Source organism: Lagopus muta, chromosome 4, assembly GCF_023343835.1.
Source record: "Lagopus muta isolate bLagMut1 chromosome 4, bLagMut1 primary, whole genome shotgun sequence".
In the NCBI taxonomy this organism is placed as follows: domain Eukaryota; kingdom Metazoa; phylum Chordata; class Aves; order Galliformes; family Phasianidae; genus Lagopus; species Lagopus muta.
In genome coordinates, this window is record NC_064436.1 from 20,683,893 (window position 1) to 20,697,735 (window position 13,843).

General features: G+C 41.0%; 1 protein-coding gene across 4 annotated transcripts in view; it reads right to left on the reverse strand.

The window, feature by feature from the left end:
* The window catches only part of WWC2 (WW and C2 domain containing 2), an 87,225-nt gene that overhangs the window by 45,060 nt on the left and 28,322 nt on the right, over positions 1 to 13,843 (reverse strand). For 2 of the 4 annotated variants that reach the window (XR_007376423.1, XM_048942090.1), the window contains exons 3-4: positions 1,025 to 1,228; positions 113 to 189 (exon numbers count right to left, since the gene is read on the reverse strand). The exons of the other annotated variants lie outside the window; for them this stretch is intronic. Coding sequence is in view for 1 of the 2 variants with exons in the window: in XM_048942090.1 (XP_048798047.1) it covers positions 113 to 189; positions 1,025 to 1,228 (281 nt within the window). In the remaining variant the exon portion in view is untranslated. The remainder of the gene's footprint in view (positions 1 to 112; positions 190 to 1,024; positions 1,229 to 13,843) is intronic. 4 annotated transcript variants of the gene reach the window in all.

The window sequence follows — 13,843 nt, forward strand, 5'->3', positions numbered from 1 at the left end:
AGGAGGTTTCAGTATCAGGGTGGCAAGATACTTCTGCTATTTCAACCTTTGCATTCTATAGTCAGAAACCCTACATACAGAATACAAATGAGTATGAATTAAGAACTCTCACCCTTAATCTTGTAGTGGAGATTTCAGCCTTCAGAATATCAGGGTCATACTTTGTGCTTGATGAAGAGCCTGAGAATACTTCAAAAATAATAGGGATAGAAAAACAATAGGAAAAGTATTTAAATATTTAAAAATCATTAATCAGTCTCTTCCTTGACATACCCACATTGATCTAAAGCTACAAAGTACAGAAAAACTGTGATACTGTGCAAATCTATATCCTGTTATAGTCAGCACTGCAGCGTGGCAATCATTAAGGGGTACGATCTTACCTCGAGCACTAGGTGCAGTTGTGGATGCCACAACATAAGAAGAACATAAAGCTATCAGAGAGCACCAAAAGGAGAGATACAGCGGTGGTTAAGAGTCTTGGAGGGCATCCACCTCTGGGAGAGTGGCTAATAAACAAATACAGGCCTCTGAAAGCTCTTCACCATGCCAATCCCTTGAACAATATTGTAACATGCATCTCTATTTCACTCCTAATTCATACATGGCGTAAAACTACTGCGTAAAGCAGCAGCAAACTCCTTTTTTGGTCCACTGCAGGTACTTGTCAACCCAGTAGGGTCATTTCAGTATGCAGCCATGAAGTGCAGGAGATCCTGTCTACTTTGAACCTAAATTTGGTGGAATTTTGTTCTGACATACTGTGTGACAAAACAGAGTTCAGAGCAGACAGCTCTAAACCATGGCTCAAAGCGGTTCAATTGTATCAGACAGGAGAGAGTTCTTTCCAGCAGAATATCTTTATATTAAAAAAAAAAAAAAAAAAAAAAAAAAGATGCTATCTCTAAAAAAGCCAGAATAGAAGATGTTCATAGCAAACCTTGAAAACCCATCCTAACGTGAAACAGGATCCCCTGCAGGGCACAGATCAAAGAGGTTACATTGTATTTTCTACTATACTTACAGCTTGTACGAGAGCTTGATTTTTCTTTGTAGGCATCATTCAACCGTACATACTCATCCAGTGCAAGTGCTAGCCTCTGTTCTTTCACCTGGTACAGTTCCTTCTGAGTACTGAGAGCATCCTGGGCTACCATAAGATAATCTTTCAGCATTCTCTCTTGTTCTTGCCTCCATTGTTTCCTGGGATCTTCTATTTGTGTCGTTTCTTTATAGAAGGGAAAAGAATTGAAAGGTATTTCTGCTGAAGTCTTCACAGCTAAATTGTTACTTTGCTTAGAATCCTCAGTTTTACAAGTCTGAGCCATAGCTTGACTTTGGTTATTAAGCAGGTGCTTAGTTTTATCAGTTTTTTGCCACAATAGCATGTGAGAGAAACAGTATTCAAGTGGTCACTTGCAAAACAGTACAACATGTAACACTGTATGTAGACAATTCCTGCACTTCCAACACTGAATTAAGAATACCCAAAAACTTTCCACTCATAGTTTTTGCATACCAGTGGTTGGAAATAATAGGATCAATAAAAAGTCTCAGAATGGTATCTTCAAATTGAATGCATTTCTGAAGGAAAAAAATGAAACGTAATCTTAGCTATTACATTTTTTCAAAATACTCTCCTCCATTCTGTTAATTTTTACAGCCATATGTATTCATGTTTTTTCGTGGTTATCTCTCTCCTGTTCCTCTACAGAAACAGTCTTTATGTTTATCTTCTCCACCGTAACTGAACTAACAGAACATTAATTCTTGAGATCACGTCTCCCACCTCTATTCCTATCACCATTAGGCATCTGATCCAAGATACAACACAGTTTTATTTACAGTCAGTAGCAGGAGAGGGGTACCCTCAGACAGCATGTCATTCCAGTTAAGACAAATATGCCTAAGATATTTGGGACCAATTGCCTTTCTGAAGAATCTCCTCCTTCCCACTGACTACTCTGGAAATATAACCAAGTAGGTGGGAACAGAGGGAGGGGAGGGGCAAAAAAAGCAGAAGAAAAGGCCATTCTCTGGCTTAAATTTTCTGCCAATTTAATTCTCTGAATTGGTTCACTGTGAGAACTAATGTGGGGGAAAAAAAAAAAAAAAAAGGCAGAAACATGTAGCTGAAGATATGGGAGGAAAAGAGCCAACCTGATGGCTCTAACCTGTATCTGAACTGCACTCCTGGGGAGAAGGCACTCTCTCAAAACAGATTTTATAAGTGCAAAAGCTGATAAGGACAAGTTCTGCTTAATAGCAATTTCCTACAATGGCTAACTGCAAGTTTTTCAAAAGCTCTTCTTGGTGCTAATGTCACATAAACCAAAGACGTGGATATAAAAAGAAGCTTCTGACAAAACTAACTCTAAAATCCTGAACTGGCAGCATAACGTAACTACTAATGCTTTGACAAACACACAAAGAGCACCCCCTGTGCTGGGGGGTACTGTTTCTACCACTTACAGACATGACAAGCTTCTTTATTTCTCCTTGGGAAGGTGTTTCTTGGATGTATGCAGCAGAAGGGCGCAGACTATAAATCATATAAAGCCAAGTGTGGTGCATAAAAGATTAAAGTAGGGAAGCTTTACGTACAGTTGTTTTTTCAATAACCCCAACAAGAAGGGTCTCCCAAAAAACTAACTATAGCTACAGAAACACCCAAACACCCGTGTTACAGCCACCTGCTCTTTTCCACAAGGATATCAGGAGCACAAAGAAGCAAATCAATACCTTTTCTCTCCTAAACAGTCAACACATGTCCCGGTCTGTGGCCACTTACTGCCATTGTGCTTTAACACACCTCCACATTCGCAGTTATTTACACAAGGTAAGAGGCGCCTGCTTCCAGAGGTGTCCTTTTTTGTGTAGCAGTTGAAGAGCACGAAGCAGGATTCTCATGGGTCAGTGATCAAATAGGATAAATGCAGTTACGTTGGGTTTTTTTTAGGAAGAATGTAAGGACGTGATTGTGTTTTAAGAGTGCAACCAGCCAGCAGCCACCAAATAATCGTACAAGATTGGAAGGTCTCATCTTCGAGCATGTTGTAGGTAATTGCCTTGTAGGTTTTAAGTGAGGATTGCTCAACATGCAGCCCAAAGACCAAACATAGCCTGCAGAGTCCTAAAATGTGGCCTACAGATGCCCTGTCCTTGCAACTGCAAGAGAAGGACAAAGCTGGTCAACAGCAGATGATTTTTTATTGCTGACAAATACAATCAAACATTTTCTTTTTGCCTCTTAAAGCAGCACATGCAAAACAACACTACGATAAAACGACCTCATATCTTTTATTCAGATAGTCATAAACAATCCTAAGGTGACCCTACATTTTATAACGTGTCTCTTCAGCAAACTGAGTTTGGACAGCCGTCCATGTAGGTATCGCATGATGGCTATCCCAGAACTAACACTCTTGCCAGCTTTCCCCAGGCAGGGGTAGCTTTCTCAACTATTTTGCATGGTATGTCTTCTCAAATATTGCAAAGTGGAAAACCCCAAAAATTAAATCACTTGTTTGGCAAGTTGTTCATATATATAAACACGTACCTGTGCACTGCACCAAATGCTTATCCATTCGTCATCTTCAGTCATCTGAATTTTAAACAGCATCTTTACCACACAGGTGGGAAAAAAAAACTATACAACCACCACCACCACAACACACAGATGGAACTGTGGGTAACAACTCTGGTATTGCAATACTACATTTTGAAAAGCACATCCATCTGAGCACATGTATCTTGCAACAGCCTATGTTTTTTTGTTTTTAGAAGATGAGTTCTTTCAAAATCAAGTATTCATACATAGTAGAGAGGGAACAGCTTGCTGAATGTTCCGAAGCGAGATGGGAAACCCTTCATCTTTGAACTACAGAGTGAAATTCAAGCCACAAATAAGATCCTAACATTTTCTTATTCTTCATCAGCTGTTAAATAAGAATGAACTTCGGAGAGGCTCATTCCTTTTTTTCAGTACAGACAGATGTTTCCACCAAGTGACTAGAACAGGATGCCTTACAACCTTATCTAAAGTAGATACAAGTCATGGATGAAACAGATTGCTGGCTAAACAGATGGGGAGATGTTCTTTCTTCTGGTCAGGTGAGGAGTAAACAGTAATTATGAGCACAAGACAGAGCTCAATGGTTGTATCTGTTCTAGAAAACGCTAACAGGACTTCCAGCATCAGCAACGGACAAGAGACAAACTACCCCTGGGCACAACCTCTCCAACATTTGGAATCACCAGACAGCTAAATACAAGAGTTCACTGTTTCTTTTGGCTGCTATACCTTCTGTGGCACACACTTTGATGTGAACAAAAGGCATATCCTTAAAATGGGTCTTTAACAACTAAGAGTAGTACATCAGGATGTGTCAAGAGCACTGACTGGAGATTTATTAAAAGCAAACACACTTTATTTATAACATTCTCTGTTCAATCATAACATAATAAACTCTAGCAAAAGAATGCACATTGCAGGGGATGAGAGGGAAATCTATTACTCACACTGTATGTTCCTAATTTGACTTGGTTTTAGCATCATTTGGCAAAACTACTTATGAAGCAAAATTACTCAGTTCTATTAAGAGATCTTGATTTAAAACCCATTAATTTAACTACTGCAAGTACATAGAAACAAACTAATAAACCATCAATTTCCTTCTGTTTTTAGTTCTGAAGTGGCAGAACAGCATACATAGCAGGATGGCACGCTCCACCAAGGACATTCCTGAGAACTGAAATTATCACAGGCTTGCAGTGTAAAAGATCAAGCTGTGTTGGCTTTAATCATATGGCCATTAATGAAATACAATCTTCCTGGCTAACTGCCAGCCAGGTTTGATGCACTTAAACTGAGTAAAGAATCTGGGCAAAACAACAACTCAAAGCCAAAATGTCAGGACTTACTTTACTGCCCTTGAAACGAGTTCTAACCAAAGGAATAAACAAAGCTTTTCAAGGTACACTGTTACACATACCCCACCTAATTATACATGGGATATATATTATACATGGGACATATGGGATATGCAGGCATGTCAATTTTTTTTTTATTAGATAGTCAAGATGTTATGTTTCTCTCTGCTATCCAGACGGCCTGCCAAATTTTTACAGTCTGCTTCAACAGAAGGAAACTATTACCTTATCAGCGGTAGATCGTATTTTTCTAAAACACATGGAATTAAAATCCCACTAGAAAATCCCACAGGGAAGGGAACAGCTCCCTGACGCCCTACTGCTAGACATAAGAGAATTGGACATTTTACTACAGGATTAACAATATGTGGAAGCAATAGTTTTTCCAGCATCTCCCCTTGCCAAATAAAATAATAGTGGCAATTGGCTCTAGAATGACCCATATGTAATCTGTCTTCAGTCAGGCAGGTTGCCTTTATGCAACACAGCTGAGAAAGCCAGTACTCTGAAAGGGGGGGCCCTACCAAAAAAAAAAAAAAAAAAAAGACATGTGCATAGCAGGCAGAGACAACATTGTGGTATTGTGCTTTACATCCAGAAGAGAAATCTCTCATGTTTAATCACATGCCCATGTTATTCCAGTTAGTAAATGCAACAGGACCAAGGGAAACTAGTTAACCTGGCTAAAAACAGGGAACAGAGACACGGGACCTGGACGGCTGCCATCAGAGCCCATTTTGGGAGCTGCAGATTGCACCATGTTATCCCACCCATACCTGTGTTCTTTTGCACAGGGACTGGTGTTCACCCAACCCTGCACAAAGCCTATTCATCACACTAGGTCCAGCTGAACACTCACTGGGCCAAAACCTGAAGATAAAAGTATGTGTACAATTTCCTGGCAGGATAGGTGAATTGTGCCAGGTTACTGGAGGTCCAAGAAGCCAGTATAAAGAAGAAAGAAGAATCCAGCTGGGGAATGAAATGGAGGTCCTTTCTTTCAACAGCAGCAAGCCTATCAGAATCTCAATAACAGAACTATTCATCCACCAGAGTCCAAGTGTAGAAAACATGGGCCTCAAAAACACAGACCCACTAACCAACTACACTGTGGAGTCCTCTCTTCCTGGTGGTTCTCTCAAAGCACGGTAACTGAAGGAAGCACATGAGCTAGATCTGGTTTGGTGTTTGAATAGTCTCCGATACCCTTGTTGTATTAACATAGCAGCTATTTCACAGAATTGATTTGAGAAGGAAGGCATATCTGGAAAACAGCTCACAGTATGCTGAAGGCAAGTCCCTGGAGAATGCTGCAGTCAGGCCAACCTGGGGGAGCTGCAGTCACAGATTGCAGTGGTATCCTGCAAAAAATGCCTCAAAATGGCACAAACAGAAGCCCATCAACAACCCTTTGATATATAACATCGAGAGAGGAAAACGTATCTGATACCAACCACCGTGGGGTGATTCAAGTTAGCTCAATGAAGGGTGGTGAAAGCAATTTTATAAACAGCATTACATAATCACTATGGATATGTTTATTTTACAAGTATATCCTGTGTTTCTTGATAAGCAAACTGGCTTTCAAATATCCATCTTTTTGCCTGCCATCAGACAATAGTACAGATAGGAAAAAACCAATGTAAATATTAATTCATCATACTTCATCTATAACAAATATTGCAGATAACTGAGATGCAAGCCTTAAAGAACAGTAAAGGAACAAAGGCACCAGCAGCAGTTTCAGGGAGAATAACAGCATGTTCCTGGACTAGCACAAGGAATGCACTTCATTGTTTACATACCAGAGGCTTTCCGAACAACTTTTTTTCTTATTCCTTTTTCTCTCCACTCCCCTCCTTTTAAAAATGCTTAGTATTCAACTTCAAAGAATAAGAGCAATTTGCACCCTTAAATTTGAGGAGGAATTCACAAAGAAATACCACATTGTTTCAAAAAGATGCATTTTTCAATAGGTACATAAAGAGTAGCACATTACAGAGAAGCAGTTTCAATAAGACTGTGCAGCCCAACAAGATGACATATAGAGTGTCTTTAAAATGATCTAAAACACTGCTGCATACTCAAAGAAAATCAGATTTTACCACGTAATAAGATGGAATATGAGCTCTAAGGAGAGACATGAAGGTAAATTAGGTTATTCAGAGTATGAGTATGCTCTGAACAGAGCTCTACAGTTTGTTTCCTGCTGTAGAACTCACACAAGAGCAATGTCTCCTCTCTTCCAGATACCTTCTTCACTTTTCCCTAAAATAATTCTGTGCTTGAACTGAGAAAGAGTCAGCAGGCTCCTAGCACCACCCAGCTCCCCAGATGGAAAGAATCAAAAAGGTAACACTTTAAGAACTCATGAGCTGAGGCAAAGACAGTTTACTAGGTAAAGCAAAATCTGTGCATACAAGCAAAGCAAATGAAGGAATTTATTTCCTACTCCTCATCAGCAGTTTAGTCACTCCCAGAAAAGCGGGGCTCATCATGCATTTCTTGGGGAGACTAATGCCAGCACTCCCACCGTTCTCTCCTCCGTCTTCCTGACTCCTGTCAGCTTTCATTGCTGAGCACAATGTCATATGGTGTGGGCCATCCCTCTGGTCAGCCTGGGTCAGCAGTCCTGGTTCTGTCCCAACGTGGCTCCTTGTGCTCCTCCAGCCCCCTTCTGGCAGGGCAGCACGAGGAGCTGAGACACCCCACCGCCTTGCAGCGACTACCATCACACAGTGCGATGCTGCCGCTATTTTAAGCGAAAAATCCAAAGCACAGCAAAGACGTACAAAGAAAATTAACGCAATCCCAGCCAAAACCATGATAGAGATGAAAGTGAGAATGTTTCCCAGCTCTGCTGTGTGAGCATGAGCAGATTTCTAAGAAATATTTATTCACAGATTTTTACTAAGAAACGTTGAACATGTTATGCTTATGGCATGCTAGTTGCCTCTAGACATCGTGATAGCGTGTGCTTATACATTTCAGAGTCACATGCAGCAGAAACTGAGCATTTTGCTCTACATTATCCAGTAGGTAGGTAATATTCTACTGCTACAGCTGTCAAAAATACCACATGAGAAAAAAAGAGAGCAAGTATAATTTTTATGTAAATGTTAGCAGATAACATCATCTTTAATCCAGAGTCTTCACTGTTCTAGCTCTCCTTTGGTTGACTGCACAGACCAGATTACTCTAATCCCTCCCTGTTAAATGGGACTCTCTATCGCCACAGGGTGGGTAAGATGGCAGCCTGTAAGATACACTGATAGATACACTGTAACTTGGGTTTTCACCATGTTTGCTGACAGTAAAGAGTCATCACAATTGTTTCCCAAATGCTTGCATGGCACCGCTTGCTTAAAAGACAGTGTGATGTATCATGGGAACAAACAGTACACACTTAGTTACAGCCGGGACAGAGTTGATTTTCTTCATAATGTCTGCTACAATGCTACGTTCGTGCTTTAGGAGAAAAACAATGTTGATAACACACTGAGGTCTCTAGTTGCTGCCGAGTAGTGTTGTATGGAGCCAAGGCTGTTCCAATTTTTCAGCTTCTCATACTGTCCTGCCAGTGAGGGGGTAGGCACACAGGGAGCTGCATGGGGACAGAACCAGGACAGCTGGCCTAAGCACACCAAAGTGATATTCTGTACCATATGACATCATGCAGAAAGAAAGTTTGAAAAGAAGGTAGCTCAAGGTGCAGAATGACTCTGCTCAGGAACTAGCTAAGTGTCAGTCAGCATGTGGTAAGCAACTGCTTGTTTATCACTTGTTATATATATTTATATACATATATATATATATATATAATAAGTTTGTAGATATCACACATCACACAATCATAGAACGGCCAGGGTTGGAAGGGACCTCAAGGATCATGAATCTCCAACCCTCCTGCTACTCAGGGTCACCAACTTCCACATCTAATACTAAACCAGGCTGCCCAGAGCCCGATCCAATCTGGCCTTGAACACCTCCAGGGACAGGAAATCCACAACCTCTCTGGGCAGCCTGTTCCAGCACCTCACCACTCTCACAGTAAAAATCTTCCCCCTGATATCCAACCTAAATCTTCCCTCCTTCAACTTAAAACCATTTCCCCTTATCCCACTGTTATCTACCCTTGTAAAGAGTTGACTTCCCTCATGTTTTTAAGCTCCCTTTAGGTACTGGAAGGCTGCAGTGAGGTCACCCCGCAGCTTTCTCTTCTCTATGCTGAACAAGCCCAGCTCCCTCAGCCTGCCTTTGTAGGAGAGGTACTCCAGCCCTTTGATCATCTTTGTGGCTCTCCTCTGGACCCTCTCCAACAGCATATGTTATCTTCTGATGGGATATCAGACACACACACACACACCTATAATTCTTTTTTCCTCTTACTTTTCACCTGTGAGTTCTACCCTTTTTTACTTTTTTTTTTTTTTTTTTTTTTTTTTTAATTCTACCCTCCCAACATACTGGGAAGGGTTAAGTGTGCAAGTAGCTGTGCGCTGCTGAGCCACCTGCTGGGTTAAGCCACAACACTTAAGAGTGAAATACACTGTCCTACTCTCCCAAACTAACTCTAATTGCAGACTCAAGGTGACATCTCTGTATTTCTTCCTTGCCTGAGAATATAATCTGGCATAACTTTCACATGTGTAGATGAACCCAAACCCCACAGTGGTGCAAAGAAGTGCCAGTCTATCCACAAAGTCCCTGCAATAAATAAACCTGTCACACCGGCAGCAAATGGTATGAAAGTCTTTATGATAACAGCAAGAAATAGAACACTGGTAGCTAAATATATTGTCAAACAGTATATGTAAACAGCAAGGCTTTGAAATTCTAAGAAAGGAGAGTAAATGGGGAAAATAAGGACCTGCAGTGAATTCTCATCTCCAGCTAAGTAGACACAAATCTCTGTACCTCTTTGTTTCCTGACCTCTTAGCATCACTCTGATATGCTTTTCTTTGCCTCTGCGGAGGAAGTGGTGGCAGAAAACAGTCATTGGGAAAGGACCAGAACGTGCATTCATGCTTCCAAAATGGGAAATTACAACTAAGTAGGGAGGAGTTGCAGAAGCAGAAACAGTAGATACTCCTATTTTGAACAAAAGTGTTGCGGGTGCAGGGCAGGGAGAAAATTATATTGAATACAAAGCAAAGAACTGAGGAGGGGGAGAAGATGCAATGAACTGAAACAGAGCTGGGTTAGGAGCAGCAATAACTTCCCATCCTTCTCTCTTAAATACTGCCACTCAACTCCTTTCTAATACCTTTGCGACTAAGCAGTACCAAGAGCAGAGTACTTGTTCTCTCAATTAGAGAGATCAATGCCACAAAGAAAACAACCTCTTGCCTGGTTATTCCTGAGCCTGAAAATCGAATTTGGAAGGAGATGAATTATTTAGGAATATACAGTGTACTGAAAGGCAGAACTTGTCCCAGCCCAGGATTCCCTCAGACTATTTATGTCGAGCCAAAAAAAGTAGAAGTCTTTCAGATAAGCCAAGGTCTTAAGAAAGAAAGAAGGTTTACAACAACAGGACGTTATTCTCTGAACTCTGTAAATTCCCAAAATGCAAAAACAACCTTCTGAATACCACTAATACTAACATGGAAATCAACTAGCCATGTTACAAAGAGATCTCTCAAATTTCAAGAATTTAAGAATGAAAACCAGAGTTCCAACACTTCAATTTATTATCATAGTTTTTAATAGCACATTGGTATCTTTAGCAATATTTGAGGTATCAGAGTTCTGCAATAGACTGATACATCTTTAGATACATTCTATCCTTGCTTTTTCCTTTTTTTTTTGGTTTTCACTCATCTTCAGATACTGAGAAGTTATTTGCACCCATTCAGAAACAAACAAAACACCAGTATAAGATGACACAGACTCAGTAAAATGTACCTGGAAGTTCTGCAGCTAGAGAACAATCCTGATCACAAAGAGCTGTACAAGGACATCAGTAATCACCCTTCCTTTCAAATCAAAACCACAAACCCACTGAAGTTCAGCAACTAAAATCTGCAAACAAGCACATTTACAGGCTGAAGCCCAACCAACTCTTGCGACTTGCTCCTGGCCCAGAAGAGAGAACAAGCTTAAGACTGACACTTCAAGTTCTCCCTTTCTGCAGCTGCCCATGGACGCACATCCCACACAATGAGCCACACAAGAAAAGCTATGCAGCAGTGGGGAAGGAAGGGGAGGAGGGCTCACACACCTCAGGAAGCAGAGTGTTTGCCCATCGTTCCCTACAGTCACACTGACATGACACGGGGACAGGAACCACAGCAAGCGATGATAACTGCAACTGGCACTAAGAACTGCACCTGGAAGTCACAGAGCCAAAACTGCTTCCTGGCAAGGCTGTGCAGGGCACACACCAGATGAAAGTTCAAGGGTGTCATTTCAAAATATCTTTAACCAGTGCTACCGCAAAAAGCTGTCCTGAGCGTTCATTCCTATCCCCAGGTCACCTTCCCTCCCTTGCTTGCATAAAGAGGGGTGTGGGAAGGAGAACAAACAGCGACTTTTTTTTCCGTGCCGGATTAGTTTCAACTCCAATCAGCTCCCTGATCTGATTCACTGTCTGGCCATGCAAATATTCATGCCAGTATAAGCAAAAACATTGCAGAGACAGAACAAAAGGCCAGAGGTAGCAACAGAGCAGGACCAATTCTTTCAGAGATTATATCAGCTTAAAAGTGTTTGCAAACCCAATCTTAAAGAGCACAAATGTTTGCACCCGCTTTAAAGGCTGACATTGAAAACCCTGTAGAAAAACTGGAAAAATGTGAAAGTGATGGCTTTACCTGTAGACATATGAAATTAAGTGGAATAAGAGGTTTGTGTGACTTTTTGTATTGCTTTTTTAACCATTTTATCCAATAAAATCAGGAAATGTTAGCAAAATTGAAAGTTAAAGAAAAAGAACATGAGTACACTCGTGCCATGAGAATTTTAAGATTGATAGCACAAGCTGAGAATCTTTGGACTCTCCAAACCACAGTAAGAAGGATCCTGCACAAAAGGAATTCCTCAGTCCCTGATCACCAAGTAATATCCTTTTATTCATCCCTTGAACAAAAGATGCTACTGAACCACAGGGTAAGCATTTAGGCTCTTATGGTATTAGCTACCCACATCATATGTGTGTTCTGCCTTGACAGATGGCCTGTAATCTGGTCTCCCTTGAGGCTGAAAGCATCACATTAAGATTCCTAATTGGAGTAATACATTCATAAAATAATGACCTCAGTCAGTGTTTCCTGAAGTGGGTTACGTCATCGTCACAAGAAAGTCTCAAGGCAATCAGAACAAGAAAAAAATACACATATTTTTTAAAAGAACTACATAGAAATATACAGGATGATAGTAAAACAAAATTATACTTAAACATATTGACACCAAATGCACAGTTTCTCGAGTTCAAGGGAGCATTTACAATTGCAGACTGCTCACAGCCAGCTCTTACCCTTTACTGCAGGAGAAGAAACTGGGTTGCTGCTGACAATCAAGGACAGTTGGCTTTTCTCAAATTTGTATAAGAAAAGGGAAAGTAAAGGGCTAAGGAGTTAATTACACATGCAGAGAAAGCATTTACAAGCTTTTGTTTTAAGATATATTGATTCATATGATGAATTCTGCAGAGAAGAACCTGGGTGTACTGGTGGACAATGGGTTGGCCATGGGCCAGCAGTGTGCCCTTGTGGCCAAGAAGGTCAATGGGATACTGGGATGCATTAAGAAGAGCATGGACAGCACGTCAAGGGAGGTGATCCTCCCCCTCTGCTCTGTCCTGCTGATTCCACATTTAGAATATTATATCCAGTTTTGGGCTCCCCAAAAAAGTTCAAAAAAGGCAGGGATCTCCTAGGAGGAGATCCATGAAGGCCCACAAATATAATAAAGGGCTCCTCCTGTGTGAGGAAAGGCTGCCTGCTCTGGGGCTGTTCAGCTTGGGGAAGACAACTATGAGGGGTCTGATAAACATTTATAAATATCTAAAGGGAGGTTGGAGGCAAAGGGCTGACACCAGGCTCTTCTTGGTGGCATGTACTGAGAGGACAAGGAGCAATGGCCTAAAACTTGAACATACAAAGTTCCATAAAAGCACATGGAAGATCTTTTCAGTAAGTGTGACAGAGCCCTGGAACAGGCTGCCTAGAGAGGTTGTGGAGTCTCCTCCTGTGGAGATATTAGAGATCCATCTGGACTCCCACCTGTGTGACCTACTATGGGGAACCTGCGTTAGCAAGGGGTCGGACTCCATGAGATCCATTCCAATCCTACAATTCTGTGATATAATACTTCAATAATTTAACCTTTCATTACAAAAATTTGGCAGAATTTTTACATGTTTGCAAGCTGCAGCCTAGTACTTTTTCTCACGACACCACTGGAACTTTTGTCACTTTCCACCTTCAAAAGGAGTGCACTAGGTCTCATCCTGTACACCAATCAAAATTCCACCATTGAAATTTTCAGCCTTCAGTTTTTAGCATAAAAGGAACAACCAGAAGACATTCTAAATTCACAGTCTTTTGTGCTAAGCTCTAGCTTCCTGCTCATTATGTGTTTAATGGTTTTGTCTGAGAAATCTAGACATCTATTGTGGCCAGTAAAACTGGCCAATCTTGATTTATCAAGGCTTACAGCTGAACCCAACCAAAGGAGCTTAAATCAGCTCAGTGACATAGCAGACAACCAGTCATTTAAATCACACTTTTGAATACACTGGCTGCATTGACAAGATAGCTACTGACTACAACAGCAGCTTAGACATCCCAGGCTTGATTCATCTGTGCATACTTTTAAGATTCCTCTGGGTAACCAGCCTCCTCTTCAGCTTTTGTTCCCAAAGACCACTGGTCTCTCAGCCATCCTTGCCTTATCTAGTGATCCTTC